The 19961-nt window shown below is 41.6% G+C and overlaps 1 protein-coding gene and 1 pseudogene across 1 annotated transcript; one reads left to right on the top strand and one right to left on the bottom strand.

Annotated features, from left to right (window-relative positions):
• Window positions 1-890: 890 nt before the first annotated feature.
• On the top strand, window positions 891-9836 carry LOC135516007 (aldo-keto reductase family 1 member B10-like; annotated as a pseudogene).
• Window positions 9837-10565: 729 nt separating this feature from the next.
• LOC135516009 (aldo-keto reductase family 1 member B1-like) lies at window positions 10566-16015 on the bottom strand. The gene is made up of 11 exons (XM_064939958.1): window positions 15932-16015; window positions 15372-15539; window positions 14920-15036; window positions 14738-14815; window positions 14497-14619; window positions 14273-14379; window positions 13901-13982; window positions 13137-13219; window position 12949; window positions 10953-11035; window positions 10566-10868 (listed from the first exon to the last, which is right to left on the bottom strand). Exons 1-11 carry the CDS (start codon window positions 15995-15997, stop codon window positions 10826-10828), a joined length of 951 nt encoding a protein of 316 aa, XP_064796030.1. The 5' UTR covers window positions 15998-16015; the 3' UTR covers window positions 10566-10825.
• Between the last annotated feature and the right edge of the window lie 3946 nt (window positions 16016-19961).

The raw sequence follows: 19961 nt of genomic DNA, 5'->3' as shown, positions 1-19961 counted from the left end.
TTCAGACAAATAGATTTTTTATCTGAACGAGACTAACCTGGTTAAGGTCTGGATTCGTTCCAGATCGCGGAAGATCTGCGTTATTGGTTAAAAATGTAAAAGCAACGTTCCCGCGTTCACATCTCATTCTCATAGAGTTGATCAGGCTGTTGATTGTGGCCTGTGGAATGTTGTCCCACTCCTCTTCAATGGCTGTGCAAAGTTCCTTAATATTGTCTGGAACTGGAACACGCTGTCGTACACGTCGATCCAGAGCATCCCAAACATGCTCAATGGGTGACATGTCTGGTGACTATGCAGGCCGTGGAAGAACTGGGACATTTTCAGCTTCCATGCTGAAACGTGAGGTGATGACGGCAGATGATTGGCACAACAATGGGCTTCAGGATTTCATCACGGTATCTTTGTGCATTCAATTTGCCATCCAAAAAATGCAATTGTGTTCGTTGCCTGGTGCTTATGCCTGCCCATATCATAACCCCACCGTCACCACGGGGCACTCTGTTAACAAAGCTGACATCGACAAACCGCTCGCCGACACAACGCCAAACACGCTGTCTGCCATCCAGTAGCGGATTTAGGTATGGGTAACATGGGCAGTCACCCAGGGCGCCATCTTGCTGGGGGCGGCACGGGGCGGCCAAACAAACATTTTTGGAATGGTGACTTTTGCGCGATCGGTTTTCTATCGCTCATTTGCACGTCACTTGCACATCACCGTGTGGGACTGTGGGTCAATTAACGTTGTCAGAGTGGGCGCCCTGATTCTAGTTTGTGAGCTAGGAAGGCTACTACCTGGGAAGGTCTCCCACTCAGAAGTTCGAGATGGGGAGGGGGGCGATGGTAGGTTGACCTCAGGTCTCCCCACTGGAAGCCCGAGGTAGGGGGGAGCGGGGGAATCTATCAAATAGCCCATCTGGCACTAAGGGGACACACAGAAATGCTGTACTCTCCATCAACTGGAAATTTCCTCAAAGGGGTTGAACTGATGGCACAATTTGTTCCAGTCATGAAAGAGCACCTTAACCGTGTCTAAAAAGGGACCCCGAGTCACACCACCAACTACTTTGGCCACCAAATACAGAATGAACTCATTGATTTGTTGAGGTAATTTCAATCCTGGTGAGTGACATCAAGCTGGCAAAATTATTCTCTATCATTCTATACTTTGGCATCTTACACAAACTGTACACCCTGTTCTCAGCCTCCACACAGCGATGGGCCGAAAAAAAACATGTGGAGATGTGGACTGAGACAAGGTGGGAGAGTAAAGTTAAGATTGTCGAGCCACTGAGGTATCAGGCAGCAGCGGTGAGAGAGGCACTGATTGAGGTGAGTGATCAAACCAAAGACCCTGTGATAAAGATTGAGGCCCAGTCCTTGTCAGAGGAGGTTTCAGCATCTGCACAGTGGTGTGGTGTGACATCTGGAGCCAGATCCAACATGTAAGCAAGCTGAAGCAGTCTCCCAGGATGCATGTGGATGTTGCAGTCAGTCTTCTCAGAAAGACAGAGCGAGGTCTCAGCAACTACAGGGCAACAGGCTTTATGACCGCACAAATGTCAGCCAAGGATGTTTGCGACGGTATGAATGTAGAGGCCGTTCTACAACAGGAAAGTCTGAGGTCCACAAAGCAGGCACAAATCCTTTTATGAGCCTTTGAGTGATGCCCTGAAGAAGCTGGAGCTGACATTTTTTCAATGTCTTTGTTGATTCTGCAACCTCAGCCCTTCAGGAAGTGTGGGAGAGATGTTTGGCGTGCTGTCAACCTTCCAACGTCTCTCAAATGAGGAGCTGACAGAACAATGTGAGGCCCTTAGTATGACACTGCACTATAAAGAACACTCAGACTTGGATGGCAGAGAGCTTGCACAGGAACTGAAGAACTTGCCATCGAAGACCATGACCCTGCTTGAGCTGCTGATATTTATGCACGAAAGGGAGCTCTTAGAAATGTATCCAAATTTGTGGACTGCTCTCAGAATTTGTCTTACTCTTCCAGTGACCATAGCTGAAGCAGAAAAGAGCTTTTTAAAGCTGAAGCTCATCAAATCCTACCTGAGGTCCACCATGTCACAGGAACGCCTTAGTGGCCTTTCTGTCATCAGTATTAACTATGCAATCGCTGGGCAGATTTCTTATGATGATGTAATTGATGAAGGCAAGAAAGTTCAGGGTTTACGTGAAGATGGCAGTTGTGCAATTTAGTTTGTGTGTTTCTTGTTTGAAGTGCAATAGTGTAATAATCAGGTTATCTTCTTTATAAATGTGTTATTCTGTTTGTGTGATAAAGGATTTGTGCAATTTAGTTTCATTTGTGTGTTTTTTGTTAGCAATGGGGTAATAGGGGAGGTACAGTGCCTTGCAAAAGTATTCGGCCCCCTTGAACTTTGCGACCTTTTGCCACATTTCAGGCTTCAAAGGTAAAGATGTAAAACTGTATTTTTTTGTGAAGAATCAACAACAAGTGGGACACAATCATGAAGTGGAACGACATTTATTGGATATTTCAAACTTTTTTAACAAATCAAAAACTGAAAAATTGGGCGTGCAAAATTATTCAGCCCCCTTAAGTTAATACTTTGTAGCGCCACCTTTTGCTGCGATTACAGCTGTAAGTCGCTTGGGGTATGTCTCTATCAGTTTTGCACATCGAGAGACTGAAATTTTTTCCCATTTCTCCTTGCAAAACAGCTCGAGCTCAGTGAGATTGGATGGAGAGCATTTGTGAACAGCAGTTTTCAGTTCTTTCAGTTTTATATCTTTATGTTTGAAGCCTGAAATGTGGCAAAAGGTCGCAAAGTTCAAGGGGGCCGAATACTTTCGCAAGGCACTGTACACTTGAAACCGGGATTCATCTGTGAAGAGAACACTTCTTAAGCGTGCCAGTTGCCATCGAAGGTGAGCATTTTCTCACTGAAGTCGGTTTCGATGCCCAACTGCAGTGAGGTCACGGCCCTGGTGAGGACGACGAGCATGCAGATGAGCTTCCCTGAAATGGTTTCTGACAGTTTGTGCAGAAATTCTTTGGTTGTGAAAACTCAGTTTCATCAGCTATCCGGGTGGCTGGTTTCAGACGATCCCACAGGTGAAGATGCCGGAGATGTGGAGATCCTGGCAAAAGAGAATTTCTCATTAACAGGGACGTAAACAAATTTGTGCAAAACATTTGTGAGAAATAAGCTTTTTGTGCATATGGAACATTTCTGGGATTTTTTATTTCAGCTATTTCAGTTAGAATTTAACCTTTTGACTTCATGCATGTATCACTAAATGCGTAGTTTCAGTTTTTCCTTGGAGTTCAGTATCGCATGGTGTAGGAGCCATAATATGCCAGTTAAAGGTGCAATCTGTAGTTTTAACAATAACAAAGTGGCTACACCGCCCCTGAATTGGTAAATAGCTTAGGTATAGGGGCTAGAGAAATGGCAATGCTCCCAATGGACAGAGCTATGGATGCAAGGACAGACCATCCATAAGATCATAGTGTTTTTAGGCAATACAGTGTTACCAAACAAAAGAGTAAAACAAGCTTATATTTTGGGTTCTGGTGCGGTAAGACAATTTAACTCAGCTCAGAAGTCTCTAAGTTATATTATTCAAGAATCAATGGGTATATGAATTTTAAAGTAAAAAATATCGTAACAATTGCTGATTGCCCCTTTAAGCGTTTGATTGCCAGCTGAACGGTGTGGTAATGTCTCCCTCTAGTGCTTGTTACCCATAATGCTTGAGGTGAAGCAAACGTTTTTGATGAAGTGTCAGAAACAAATTGATAGGATGCAAATGTAGAATTTAAGGTCAATGTGTGAGGGGGAGCACTGATTATTCAATTTGTGACAATACTATGTGAGGGGGGAGCAATGATTATTCAATTTGTGACAATATTATGTGAGGGGGGGAGCAATAATTATTCAATTTGTGACAATACTATTAATAAACTATTTTGGTTCAGGATGCTGCATTCGCATAACAGGCAGTCTCCTATGGCCTATTTATTGCCTACCTCCTCCTGCCTTTTGCACACAATGTATATAGACTCTTTTTCTTCTACTGTGTTATTGACTTGTTTATTGTTTACTCCATGTGTAACTCTGTGTTCTTGTCTGTTTACACTGCTGTGCTTTATCTTGGCCGGGTTGCAGTTGTAAATGACAACTTGTTCTCAACTAGCCTACCTGGTTAAATAAAGGTGAAATAAAATAAATAAATAAAAAGTGCAAGTTTGAATCCCCCGAGCTGACAAGGTGAAAATCTGTCGTTCTGGCGCTGAAGGAGGCAGTTAACCCACCGTTCCTAGGCCGTCATAGAAAATAAGAATGTGTTCTTAACTGACTTGCCTAGTTAAATAAAGATTAAATAAAGGTGTGAAAAAAAAATCTGTGTCCAAAAATACAGATTTCCGATTATGAAAACTTTAAATCGGCCCTAATTAATCGGCCATTCCGATTAATCGGTCAACCTCTAGTCCCAGGGCTCAGGTCCTCCAAGTGGGAGAGAGAGAATTAGAGGGTGCGTACTTAAATTCACACAGGACACCGGATAAGACATAAGAAATACTCCAGATATAACAGACTGACCCTGGCCCCCCAACACACAAACCATTGCAGCGTTAATCATCTAGATCCTCAATGAGACTGAAGATTGAACTTTGCTCAACTTTCTAGAGTTTTCCCCATTTAGTTAACACTATCAATGTTTCCCTTTTACTGTGGGAATTGTGATCAAATCAACACAATTTTAGCTACTTTCATTGCAACATACCGGAACAATACAAACTATGCAAGAGATGTTGTTGTCGGCAGAGCGCACTGGAGTAGGAATTTGTTGCATTGACAGGCACTACTCAGGCCGGACCGGAGCGCCAATTAGTGAGTAAATAGCCCAGTTATAGCTAATTTGAAGTCCGCAATAAGGAAGTGATTGCGTTCTACAAGAGCACAAAACGTGTACATTTATAGACATCTTTGAAAAGCGAGTTTTTTTTGTCTTAAAGGGGCAGTGTTGTATTTTGAGACCAGGCTTGAATAAGCTAAGTAGCTAATAGACAGAGGGTAGCATAATTTGTCTGATTCTATTTAATAATGGCATGGGAATTATGATGACACAATAATGTTCAGTCACCTTGTCTGAAGGACAAGTGTATAAACAGGTTTTAATGTCAAGCCCTGCGTGTTTTCTTTTCAAAGTCATGGAACGTAGGCCTACATTGAACACCACACATTGGCTGCTACTGTAGGCTGAATGATGAACATGTATTTCCATGTCAAAATGTTATGTGATTCATTCTCTCCATGGTTTGTTATGGTAGGCCACTCTGGTAGGCCTATATTATGATCAAATAGCCAACTTGGCCACTGTTAAAATAGTATGCAAAAGCGGTTACAGCCTCAGTGTTCACAGTGAACATGCACTGGAAGTTGGACAGAAATTTCACAGGGTTCAAGTTTGCGCTCAGCAGACCTGAAATTTGCTCAGTGCCGAAAAATATTAGAGGGAACAACAACATTGAGTTGTGCCATCAACCCTGGAGTTTTTCCAGCGAGAAGGACACAGGAACGTAGTCAAGACGACTAGATTGATTAAGTCTCCTCCATGTATTTCTCATTAGGTCAGGGTTTTTAAGCCTCCGTATATCGACTAGCTCTAATGTGTCCATGATAGTCGTGGTCTCCTTAAGTGCACGAGGGTGGGATTTCCTTTACGGTCCATTGAAGTTACTTAAAACTGTGTTATCTCCCACCATAATAGGATATTTTGTTGCTTGTGAGATCGATAGATTGTTATAAAAAAAAATCTAAGAAGTGTGGATCATCATTATTTGGACCGTATAGATTAATGAGCCAGATCTGTTTATCGTCCAATAGTGCATTTAAAAGGATCCACCTTTGTTTGCGGATCTGTTTGGACAGTTTGCACACTCGGATCGGAATACTTTTTTGTTAATATCATCACCCCTTTTTGAGTTTCTTTGCCCATGACAGAAATATTTCTTCCTCCCCGTCCCTTTTCCACACAACCTCCGTCTGTAGTTGTAGAATGAGTTTCCTGTAAACAATAGCTATTATATTCATTCTCTTTTAGCCAGGTTAAGACTGATAATGCTTTGCTAAGCCATTACAATTACAGCTAACTATACTTATTTCACCATTTACTGTACTGTAATTCAATTATACTTACCATAATATATGCCTGTAAACTTTACTACCAAAAAGTACCATGATGATCAAGCTGCTTGACCCCCTGAATTTATCCATACTTACTAATACTACCAGAATCAATGCCTGACATCTATCCATGTAGCTGTACCATACTACATGCACTGCTAAACATACCGTAGCTGCAATTGACTAAGTAGATCTCCAATTATCTTTCCAATATCCCTCCGGGGAACGCCTCCCCCATCCCAGAAGGGAATGTTGTCCCTGATGATGTCATACCACCTCCGTACCCGTAACACACCTTTAGCGTCCTAAGCATACCTCTGTACCAGTCCCCTCCAGGTAAAGTAACTGATGGGGTGAAGGCGGCCATAGCTGCAGGCTATAGGCACATCGATGGGGCCTTCATCTACCAGAACGAGACAGAGGTGGGAGAGGGCATTCATGCCATGGTCAAGGAGGGGGTGGTGAAGAGAGAGCAGCTGTTTGTGGTCAGCAAGGTGAGATACAATGTCACTGCAGGATAGTCATCTCTGGTCTCAAGTTTGTAACACTGACATTGCAGTGAGAAGTTGACTCGCTCTTTAATATGCTACTTAAAATAACAAACTTGATAACAAGGCTATATGATTGAAGTGATCAAACCTTGGCTCGTGAATCTGTTGTTTAGATTGAATTGAGGAAATTGGTTCGAAGTGACGCAACTCCAGCTTGCTCTCTTTTCATCTGTGGTGCACATTCCATGGGAAGTCCATGGTGAAAGAAGGTTGTCAGAAGACTCTGTGATCTCAAGCTAGACTACCTGGATCTTTACCTGATGCACTGGCCCATGGGCTTTCAGGTGAGACTAATACCATTTTAACACTATCCCACTTGTAGCTTTTTTGCTCAAGGTGGTTCCAACATTGGTTTATGACGGGGACATTCAAATCCAAGCCTGGAGGTATGGGAGTGCTGCTGTTCTACCTGATAATGTCCCAGGTCTAAATCCGTCCCCGATAAGAGATAAAGAATGATAATCAGAAGTAGAACTGGTCTAGATTTGAATAACCCTGGTTCATGGTGTTGTAAGAGGAGTGTCTTGTGACTTTTATAATAATTGTTTTACTACTATCGTTGTTGCGCAGCCAGGAGAAGCACTCTTCCCTACTGACAGCAATGGAAATTATATCGATGATGGCTCCAACTTCCTGGAGACATGGGAGGTGAGCCAGTGAGAGAGGACGCGTCCTCTAAGACACTATAGGAAACTATACAGTTTTCTTCAATTGAACATCACTTAAACTGGGTTATATTCATTAGACACCAAATGGACTGAATCGGGGACTACCCGGTCCAATAAGAAATGCACATTTTTGTTTTCTGTTGTGTGCCCTAATGAATACAACCCTGAGTTTATTGTAATCTATCACAAATTGGGGATGCCATATTGACCCGTGTCTGATCTGATGTTGTCCTGTATACTAGGGTATGGAAGAGCTTGTGGATGCTTGGTCTGGTCAAGGCTATCGGTGTCTCCAACTTTAACAAAGACTAGATTGAATCCGTCCTAAACAAGCCAGGCCTCAAGTATAAACCTGCCAACAACCAGGTACTGACGTTCATTACTGAATGAGTGTTTACTGATAGTGATAGTCAGTCAAAAAGCTCACAAGCCTGGGATCAACACAATACATTGTGAAGCACACAATGCTGGTCCTACATTCCTAATTGTATCTTGTATCCCTCAACCTTCTTCTAAATGAGACTTTTCAGGACATTGAGCACCCAACGCTTGTTTTAAACCCTCCCTCAAAGGGCAGAGGCCTCATTGTCAATATCCCTGCCCCATTGTCTTATTCACAGTGACAGCTCGGTCAGATAAAGGCCAGTTTAGTGCCTTATAGTCAGCCTCTTTCCCTGAGGCAAGGCAGCAATGCTTTGGTGACCTTCTATTCCTGCTGTTTTCCAGGCACATCTATCCCTATAGACATCTTGATTAACGGGTACATATCAATCTGATTATTTGAGTGGACAGACCCTCTTGTGCTTTCTATTGTCACCATACTGAACAACTTCCCAGGCTTCCGAAATAAACAGCAAAACTTCATGGGGCTTATTTTGACAGTAATACACAGTGTGTCTTAATTCAAATAAATGTTATTTATTTGTAATCTACCTTTATAATTTAATTATGTATGTTTCATCAACGTAAAATACCACCCCGCTAATTCTCTAATGCTACAATACATCCCATGTATAAGAACTGCATGTGAAGTGAATAACCTCACAAATTATTTATGCCGCCAGGTTGAATGCCACCCTTATCTGAACCAGGAGAAGTTGATCAACTACTGTCACTCTATGGGCATCTATGTGACGGCCTACAGCCCCCTGGGTTCCCCAGACAGACCATGGTGAGTGTATATACTTCAACTAATAATACCTAAGAGATATACTCTTGAGTATACAAAACATTAAGAACCCCTGCTCTTTCCATGACATAGACTGACCAGGTGAAAGCTATGATCCCTTATTGATGTCACTTGTTAAATCCAATATTGCGACTCAATATTAGGAATGTGTTCCTAACGTTTGGTATGCTCGGTGTACATTCACCTAGTACATGAATTGTGAACAAACAAAGCCATTTACACTTCTCCCTGTGAAAAGATTTTAGCACTGTGTCAATAACAGGGCCAAACCAGAGGACCCTTCTCTGCTGGATGATCCCAACATCAAGGTCATCGCTGAGAAGCACAAGAAGACCTCTGCCCAGGTACTGTACTCTAATAGCCTTTTCACACTATCGAGCCAACCCGAACCACACTGATATTTTCTTTATCCTGGGATCACATTTACATGTCCGCTTTCCTCTCTCTGTCATCCTCACTTCAGGTCCTGATCCGCTTCCATATTCAACGGAACACGATTGTGATTCCCAAGTCTATCACCCCCACACGTATCCAGGAGAATTTCAAGGTATTCGCTCCCATAAATTCTCAATTTATTTGAAGAGGTGTGTCATCTGATTTTAGTTCACACGTGTCGCTTTGGGGTCATTTTTGTCTTTTTGAAACATGCAGGTGTTTGACTTTATGTTGAGCGACGAGGAAATGAAGAGCATTCTGGGCTTCAACAGGAACTGAAGATTCTGCCCAGTGATCGGGTGAGACTCTACTTGGTTTAGTTTGACCCATGTACTGTATTTTACAGCATACACACTCTGCAGAGGCTCAAACTGTTTAAATGAGTATTATGAAGCCCCCCCCCTCATTTAAACTAATTTATATGAAGAGTGCCTTGGTTCCTCCTTTCTTTTTGATGACTAATTTACCAAAGAGCACCTTCTGTCTACCAAAACCTACTATTTTGTACCTTAGCAGCGCTTGCCTTCCTCCTTTTTCTACACACTTAAGTGTTTATCTGATGTTTGAACATGTGAACAATTGTACTGTCTCTCTGAATTGTGCTTTGTTTTTCTTTGTCACCCAGGAGCATGAAGCACAAGGACTACCCCTTCAATGCCGAATTTTAGGGAAATGGGGATTCACAAAGTTACTTCTGGTGTTGTGGCTTGCTTGAGATGTCTGGCCTCTGTTCTCGTTTCGATACATTCTTATTTCTCCCTTTAAGACTGTGTACATAAGTGGCCATCCTTGAGCTAGTTTCTAGCTATTAAAGACTGATTTAGTATCTGTGTGTTGCAGTATTGTATTTCTCATGACATATACACTCTGACCTATATTGTTGCTTTCTAGCCTAATACACAATAGTAATTATTTTTCAACAATCATGGAAACAATGACATAGGATCGATATTAGTGAAGTATTAAAAGCTTGAGTTTGGTTACTGGTTTGGTAGGAAATCTGGAACCTTGGATCTGCTAACGCACAATAGTTTGTGGCTTCTCACATGACCCAGTTTGTGTCTCTTTTGAATTGAATCTAATGGTCTCTGACCTTTTCAATGAGCCTCTACATCTAAAGGCCATATAATAACCATGAGAATTCAGTCCAACCAGATGAGCTGGGTATGTCATACATGGACGTTGTGTGTGATGTACAGTATTACATCGGTTTTGTTTTTAAAAATGGCCAATGGGTGAAACATTGACATATGCACACACACTTATCCTAATAGTGCATTAAGATATTTTGCTGAACACTCCTTCCCTCAAATGCCTAGTCATAGGCACATTTTGGCCTAGAATGAGTCATCCACACTACTGCCTTACAGGATGATAAACCCCTAGTCACAGACTTTGACTTGTGTGATACTGTTGTGAAATTCCCAGTTCACTTGAACAGTTTTATTTTTTTATGATAGCTTTCTTTGAAATTCTGGAATGAGTCACATTTTACTGTGTAAGTTGTCAATGTTAACATATTGGTTGAGATATCTCTAAAGATCACTGTCTAAGGAATTATTAATATAATTTTATATTACAACAAGAAGCACAGGTACACCATACTTTCAAAGGCACTTCCCAACATGTAGGTAAATGTACAACATGTTTAAACTCTGAACAAGTAAAGGCAACAATATCTGGCACTTATTACATTACACAATGACATTCTGTTTGCCTCGTGAACAAGGTCACCGTAGTGGTTGAATCTGTACAACTACTGGACTTCACACTGTATGTCCCCAGTGTAGGAATGTGGGTGTCCACACGGAGGTTTCAGTATTCTGTATGCAGAGGGAAGTCTTTGTGCTTGTTGCCCCTGCAGTGAGGAGGAGGGTACATCAGGGAAGAACAGGTAAAGAGGAAAGTGGGTTTAAGTCAGCATTTAGAAACTCGAACTCACCATTTCATAGCGAATCCTCTCATGTTCCTGTTGAAACTCAAGATGACTTTCATGTCTTCGTCATTCAGCTCGAAGTCAAACACCTGTTTGAAGGCGACAAAATAACAATGTAGACATGCGAAGGAACCAGTGGCTTGAAACCAAAAGATTGTGTGATTTGAACCCACATTCTCTTTTTGTGTACAATTCTGCCACTGTCAAATATATGAAGAGGTAAAAGTGTGAAGGTCTCCGTGGCTTCCAGGTGAAATCCTGCCTTGCATGTAGGTTCAAAACTCATCTCTTGTTTTTTTTTTTTTTTTTTTTAACTCTATGTCATATACAGTGTATAGGAATACCTGCTCTTTCCATGACAGACTGACCAGGTGAAAGCTATGATCCTTTACTGATGTCACTTTGTCGTTCCCATTCAAATGATTGGACATGATTTGGAAAGGCGCACACCTGTCTATATAAGGTCCTACAGTTGACAGTGCATGTCAGAGCAAAAACAGAGCCATGATGTCGAAGGAATTGTCCGTAGAGCACCGAGACAGGATTGTGTCAAGGCACAGGGGGTACCAAAACATTTCTGCAGCATTGAAGGTCCCCAAAAACACAGTGGCCTTCATCATTCTTAAATGGAAGAAGTTTGGATCCACCAAGACTCTTCCTAGAGCTGGCTGCCCCAAGCCAACCTTGCAATCGGGGGAGAAGGGCCTTGGTCAGGGAGGTGACCGAGAACCTGATGGTCACTGACAGAGCTTCAGAGTTACTCTGTGGAGATGGTTGTCCTTTTGGAAGGTTCTCCCATCTCTGCAGCACTCCACCAATCAGGACTCAGACCATGAGAAACAAGATTCTCTGTTCTGATGAAACCAAGATTGAACTCTTTGGCCTGAATGCCGAGCTTCACATCTGGAGGTGACCAAGAACCAAATGGTCACTCTGACAGAGCTTCATGTCTGGAGGAAACCTGGCACCATCCCTACGATAAAGCAGTGGTGGCAGCATCATGCTGTGGGGTTGTTTTCAGCGACCAGGCCTGGGAGACTAGTCATGCTCGAGGGGAAAGATTAACGGAGCAAAGTACAGAGATCCTTGATGAAAACCTGCTCAGGACCTCAGACTGGGATGAATGTTCACTTTCCAACAGTACAACATCCAAAATAACTCAGGAGTGGCTTTGGGACAAGTCTCTGAATGTCCTTGAGTGGCCTAGTGAGAGCCTGGACTTGAACCCAATCGAACATCTCTGGAGAGACCTGAAAATAGCTGTACAGCGACGCTCCCCATCCAACCTGACAGCGCTCAGGATCTGCACAAAAGAATGTGAGAAACTCCCCAAATACAGGTGTGCAAAGCATGTAGTGTCATACCCAAGAAGAGTCGAGGCTGTAATCGCTGCCAAAACTGCTTCAACAAAGTACCGCTTTAAAGGGTCTGAAAAGTTATGTAAATGTGATACTTCAGTTGTGGTTTTTTTTTTTGTTGCCAAAAATATACAAACAAGTTTTTGCTTTGATTTTTATGAATAATGACTAAAATGATGTATACATTTAACTTAGAACTATAACTAAACAGAATACTACTATGTTACTGTATGGATGTATGAATCTTATAATCATAATATTGAATATAATGTGTGTAGTTTTAATTGAATTGGTTAATGAACACATTGGAATTGTTACATTCCTTTGACAGCTTTGCCATGAGGTATTGTGTAGATTGAGGAAAATATATATAATCCATTTTAGAATAAGGATGTAATGTAACAATGGGGAAAGAATGAAGAGGTCTGAATACTCTCCGAATGGACACTTTTTAATATAGGCACATCTATATTTTTATTTATTTATAAGTGCCTACTTTTTCCAGGGGCTTTTCTCCATAATCACTGCTTTTTACAGGAGGGGACCCCAGGTATATAACACCATGAGTTTTGACAGCCTTCCAACTATCCCAGAGAGTCAACGCAACCACATTCAGGAGCTGAGCCTGGGATCGACCCTACAACCCTGTACATCAAAGGTAAGATTCTTACCAGAGCCAATGGCTCTTCCACACTTAGAACACTGCTCTTCGTATATTTGACATTGAAAGCTGTAGAAAACAGACAAGATATGAAGCTCTAGGTTAGGAGGCAGGGATTTAACCTCTGACCGACCCAATTCCATCTACAGTTATAATTGTCAAAAAAAAAACTGAAAATTTTCCTTGATCCGGGAGGGCGTAGCCGACTTGGGAATGACGATCACATTCCTCTGGATTTGAAAGCGGATAAGGATCTGTGGAGAGGATAAGAACAGGGATTGGTCACTTGATTGACCCTAGACCAAGACACCTTTTATCCAGACAAATCATGTAACTGTTACCATGTGAGCGTTGGACCCACGCCCGATGGCATGGTTTCAAAACAATGATTCTTAATGTTAGAGACTTGTCTTGGAAAACACTAGCCAAAACCTTGACAATTGATTGTCCCCATTCTAACCCCTAGCCGTTTTCTTTAAACACTACACATGGGACCCATATCCAATTTCAGGCTAATGTAATATTCTTTGGAGAGTGATCAGCTGTGTTAACCTCAACTTGAATGGACTTTTGTTAGATGTAGAATTTCACGAATAATGACCGGAGTAAGTATGGTTGAGAAGACGGGTTGGTTATACCCTTTGCATTCCCTATAGCTAAGTGCCTGGGTTTGGTGCAATCATGTGACATGCCTGGATTTTAACTTACTTATTATTTATTTATTTATTCATTTTATTTGGCTTTTTCATTGGTGTCCCCTTTTCATGTCAGATGGTCCAGCACCATCCTCAGACAATTGCTTTCATTTTTGGTGTAATTTAATATTTCTGGATAAGGCTTAAAATACAGGATCAAATCTTGCTACAGTATGTCACTAAAGGCAGAATTAGGAGAAAGTTCACCGTTTGTAGGGGTTATTGATGCTTCTCTCATACCTGTGCTGGAGTCTTATTGTGCTTATCAGCGATGGTCTTTAACTTTGGGTCCTCAAGCAGAGACGGCTCACCAGGTTTCGCCCTGTTGAAAATGTCATTTATTTTAGTCTTCTTTATGTTGACATGAAGTCAAATGTACATCATTTTTAATGGTGGTTGGGGCCTGAAAAACATCTGTAAGTAGGGAAAGGGTAGGGGTCTGACAATGCACACACGCATTGAAACGTTGTCAATAACCAATTAAATACAATGCCCGTTTTGGATCATTTCAGTGTACAGGTCAATTTCTACTTCATTCTATAACCTTCCTTTTAATCCAAAGTGACTGTATACACATTAGAGTATACTTTTTATAAGATATTCCTATCTCACCCTGGTCTGTCTGGGGAGCCCAGAGGGCTGTGGGCTGTCACTTGGATGCCTTTAGAGTGACAGTAGTTGATCAGCTTCTCCTGGGTCAGATAGGGGTGGCATTCAATCTGAAGGGACAAATACAAAGAAGAGGCGCTGGTAATACAGAGATTGGGGCAATAATGCCTTGCTTAAAAACTGTATTGACTTGTTTTGTCTGTCTTGATCACCAAAGACTACAGTACCTGGTTGTTGGCAGGTTTATACTTGAGGCCTGGCTTGTTTAGGATGGATTCAATCTGGTCTTTGTTAAAGTTGGAGACACCGATAGCCTTGACCAGACCAGCATCCACCAGCTCCTCCATAGCCTGTTCAATAGGTCAAGCTCAGTAAACTGTCAAATGTCTTGTAGTATAATCTTGTTTGCTGGTGTTAGGGGATGTTTGTTTTTGAATACAGTATACCATTTGTTTTTGTTTTCCTTACCTCCCAAGTGTCCAGCAAGTTGCTTTCACCTGCGGCTACCTGTCCGTCTTCAACAAAAGGAAATAGATTCTCTCCAGGCTGCAATGGCAAACAAACTAGTTACAGGACAATAGTCCTCTCACTCTTAAATCAGGGATAGTTTGAAAGCTGATAGTCATTTTCGTGACACAGACACACAGTACCTGAAAGCACATAGGGAAGTGTATTAGATAGAGGTCCAGGTAGTCTAGCTTGAGGTCACTCAGAGTTTTCTGACAGGCTCCCTTCACCATAGACTTCTGATGGAGAGTACACCACAGCTATTTGGGAGAAACGGTCATATTAGACTGCTGCGGCACATGTTGAAATACAATTTAAATGCCAACTAGTCTATGGACAAATTCTTGAAGTGTTATGGGGATGTGTGGCAGTTGAGTAAGAGAGCACCCAGAACAAATGATAGAACTAGCTTGACATTGGTGGCCATACAGAGCATGTGATGACATGCCTTCAGCCCGTATGGAGCTCTTTGTCTGCCTGGCGTCTAGGGGGAAATCATAGTGGCTCCATGACCAAATCTATAAACATGACTAATGCATCTTGTTTTCTTCTTTTTTGACACCGTGACCAAGTGGACAATCGTCCTCATACGCACCTTACTGACGATGAAAAGCTCCTCTCTCTTCACCACCCCCTGGCCAATCATGGTGTGAATGCCAACCCCCACCAGGTCCTCATTCTGGTAATAGTAGGCTCCGTCTATGTGTCTGTAGCCTGCAGAGATTGCTGCTTTCACTGCCTCCGTGACCTTGCCTGCTTCAGCCTGCACACGGATTCAGGGGGCCTATTGTGGCAATCTCACACTTGACTTGAGCATCTGTCAGAAAGGCTACATAATACTGTAGAAATACTAAATCAGGACAGATTTGATTATACTGTATAATATAAATCATCATTAATAGACGGCCTATGTTAGGTCAAAATGTCAAGTATAGGCTAACCCTAAATGCAAAAATAAGACGCTTAATCTTTTGTCAATCTTTTGTCATCATAGTTCATTAAAACTCAGGATATATGGCAAATGAGAAGACTCATATTTTAACATGAACATACCGGTAGTTGCCAAAAGAAAGAAGCAGTTAATTGCCAATTCAACAATTATCAATGCTACCCATGCAAGATGCCTAGAAGAAACTAAATTACGCTTTATCTTACACTCCATGTCCCCAAGCCCACGATAGGCATGCTGGCCCCGGTGTTGAGAGTCACAGTGGGTGTCATCTTTAAAGAGCTGCTGTAGTATCAATCCTAGGATTCTGGGTTGTGAGAGGAGAGGATTCCTGTATTCAGCGTGGAAGGAATCAGTATTCTCAGTGCAGCACAAGAACAGCTGAAACACAGATGTGAATGGGGTTTATGTAGAGCGTCTGGATTTGATTGGTTACGCCTGCCTCCCGCCCCCTACAGCTAAAGCAGCAGATAGGGCCAGGAAAGGACGAGTGAAGGAGTAGCTGAATGAATCAGCATGTGTGTGTGTGTGTGTGTGTGTGTGTGTGTGTGTGTGTGTGTGTGTGTGTGTGTGTGTGTGTGTGTGTGTGTGTGTGTGTGTGTGTGTGTGTGTGTGTGTGTGTGTGTGTGTGTGTGTGTGTGTGTGTGTGTGTGTGTTTGCTTGTCACAATGGCAAAGAACACACTGCTTGTTTAAACAATTCAGGATGTGATGCAGTATGCATTTCATGCCAATGTCGATTGAGTTGAAAAACATATGATAACAATGTCGAATATACAGCTTTTTTTGTTGCTGATCAGTATTTGTAGTATGTCTAGAGTCAAATATTCTTCCTTAAACAAGGTAATAACCTGTTCACTAGTGTTTAAATACAATATTGGAGTGATTTTTGACCTTACAATGACTGTGATTAAAAAAAAGTCCTGATTAAAAAGTCATGGGGATTTCAGCAGTCAGTGACTCAAGCTGTAATGCTTGAGTCACTGACTGTTGAAATCAACATCCCTTGCATACATTTTTGTACAAAGGTGTGAATAGCATAAAATGTATAACGGTGGCCTAGCATAAAAATAGGTTTGATTAAACGCAACAGACCCAGAACCACAGACTCCATATTTTATGCAGATCTGCAACACAAGCCTCAAAAGCATAGCTAGTTTACTAGATTTGAACCAAAACGCGATCTAGGTTAGGCATAAAATGTTAGCAGTGTAGTTAATGTTAGGTTTAAAATCAAATTTTAAGAAGAGAAATTGTAGAAATGGGCAGGCTTTATGTGGTAACTAGTGATGGCCCTGAATAGCCTGTCTAGAAGTCTCTGGAGCCACAAACTAGCTAGCGGGCTAGTATTGTCTGCAGTGCCCACGTTGTTTTATGTACGTTTATCTGAATTTGAGAAAAGTGGAAATCTACAAACAAAGGATGAAAAACTGAGATTGAACAGTAAATTAGACTAATCACGTGATATGGGTTCAAGCCAGGCATAAAGACCTTAGCTATCCAGACAGCAAGAAGGATCCATGCCAGATCCGCGCCTGGGCCTATTGCAACATCTGGTCCGGATCCGTGAAGCGGGCCAAAACCGGAGTGAATCTGGATGCCAGATCTAAAACGGTGTTGGGCCAGGACCAGCTTTTTCCTCAAATCTCACATACAAATTTGACTTCTGGATCAGCTCTGATTTATGATTTGCTACTATTGGTGAGGTGTTCTCATTTTCTTACTTTAAATACAGTATGTTGAGCAAACCATAACATTATCCTAGCATAATTCTCATAACTGACATTTTTTAAATAGCTTTAACACAAATACATTTTCAAACACACATGCCCAAAGTATTACAGTAGTTATTGGTGATTCTGTAAAAGCATACTGTATAGAAAATACTTAACCAAGGTAATCTACTGACTCGCATACTAAAATAAAACATGATTCTTCAAATGTGTGTGCAAAGTGGTCTAATTGTTATACTTTTTAAAGAGCTCAACCAGAATGTTTTTAATTCAGTAAACTTATTGAAAATCTAACGCAACATGGAACAATTTCAAATATTTTACTGAGCCACAGACCATATTGGGAAACGTTAATTAGGCCCTAACCTATGGATTTCACGAGGAATACATATTTGCATCTGTTGGTCACAGATGCCTTCAAGAAACGGTAGGGTCGTGGATCAGAAAACCAGTCAGTATTTGGTGTGACCACCATTTTCCTCATGCAGCGCAACACATCTTCACATAGAGTTGATCAAGCTGTTGATTGTGGAATGTTGTGCCACTCCTCTTCAGTGGCTGCGCAAAGTTTCTGGACGTTGGCGGAAGCTGGAACACGCTGACATACACGTTGATCCAGAGCATTCCAAACATGCTCAATGGGTGACATGTCTGGTGAGTGCAGGCTATGGAGGAACTGGGACATTTTCAGCTTCCAGAAAATGTGTACAGATCCTTGCAACATGGGGCCGTGCAATTATCATGCTGAAACATGAGCTGATGGCGGGCCTCAGGATCTTGTTACGTTATCTCTGTGCATTCAAATTGCCGTCGATAAAATGCAATTGTTTGTTGTCTGTAGCTTATACCATAACGCCACTGCCACCATAGGGCACTCTGTTCACATCGGCAAACCGCTTGCTCGCACGACCCCATACACATGGTCTGCGGTTGATAAGCAGGTTTGACGTACTTCCAAATTCTCTAACAATTTCTCTCTTATGGTAGAGAAATTAACATTCAATTCTCTGGTAACATCTCTGGTGGACATTCCTGCAGTCGGCATGCCAATTATACGCTCCCTCAAAACTTGAGACATCTGTGGCCTTTTATTGTCCACAGCACAAAGTGCACCTGTGTAATGATCATGCTGTTTTAATCAGCTTCTTGATATGCCACACCTGTCAAGTGGATGAATTATTTTGGCAAAGGAGAAATGCTAGCGAACAAGGATAAAAACAAATTTGTCCACAATTTGAGAGAAATACGCTTTTGGTGCATATGGAACATTTTGGGGATCTTTTATTTTAGCTCATGAAACATGGGACCAACACTTTACATGTTGAGTTTTATATTATTGTTTGCAACACAAAGACAAAGGCTTGTTACTGTCTTACCACTCCCATATTAAAATGCAATGGCATTCCATATGAACAGGGTTGGGGGAGTAACAGATGACATGTAATCCGTTATGTTAACAGCAAAAATATTGTGATCAGATTAGATACTTTTGAAAAACAATATGATTACTTTTAAATTCAGAAATTATGTTTGCGAGGAAAAAAATACATTTTGACACTTCTCTGTTTGTCTCAATGACATTCAAATCAGCATTGAATTGTTTTAATTTGTTCCTCCTGAGCGAGTCTGACCACAAGTCAGAGACCACTATGATGACAGTCCAAGCTATGTCTTCCAATGGTATGCTGTCGACATCCAAAGATGATCAAATTTTAATTAACACATGGAGGTAAGGATGACAGCAGTGGTGTAGTCTACGGCGATGCGGACATCAGTTATTGATATCTACATAGCCCATTGATGTGAATCACACTGTTGCTCTCTCATTTAGCTATTTGCACTTTACGGATTGTGCCTGTTTTGGATAGCTTTTCACAAATCTAAATGTGTATTTGAAACCAATCATGATTTGAATTCAAGCCGTTTAAGGTGCCTATCAATCATTGTTTTTGAAACCAGTGGACAACCAGTGAAAAATGTGCTCTTGCAAAAGCTGCACAGTGCGGATACCAGCCTATGGAATAAAAATGAGGCTTTTATTGCTCAATGTAATGCATGCTGATAAAACAATTTAATCCATAGGCCTAATGGACACATGTTCAAACTCGCAAACTTTTGATAGATTTAAAGGGGCAATCTGTTTTTGCTACATCCATTTTTGGACTTATATATCCATTTATTCTTGAAGAATATAACTTTTATAAATGCCTCGTGAGCTTAGTTCAACTGTAACACTCCACGAGAACCAAAAATATAAGCTTGTTTTTCTCCAGGCATTTATTTCAAATACTGTGGAAAGTCGGGGGGGACGGCAGGAAGGGACAGAAGAGCGGGTACTTTTTTTTACAAGATTACGGGTGGGACACAGCGGGTTGAATAAGACCTTAAATGTGATAGGACACACCCGCAATAACATCTGCTAAATATGCCTATATGCCTATGTGACCAACAAAATTCTATTTTATTTGAAAGCTTCCAACAGGAAAGTGTGATTATTGCCAGGA

This window comes from Oncorhynchus masou, chromosome 27 (genome assembly GCF_036934945.1).
Source record: "Oncorhynchus masou masou isolate Uvic2021 chromosome 27, UVic_Omas_1.1, whole genome shotgun sequence".
Taxonomy (NCBI): domain Eukaryota; kingdom Metazoa; phylum Chordata; class Actinopteri; order Salmoniformes; family Salmonidae; genus Oncorhynchus; species Oncorhynchus masou.
Note: the sequence above shows the minus strand (reverse complement) of the source record. Positions and strands in the feature narration are given on the sequence as shown.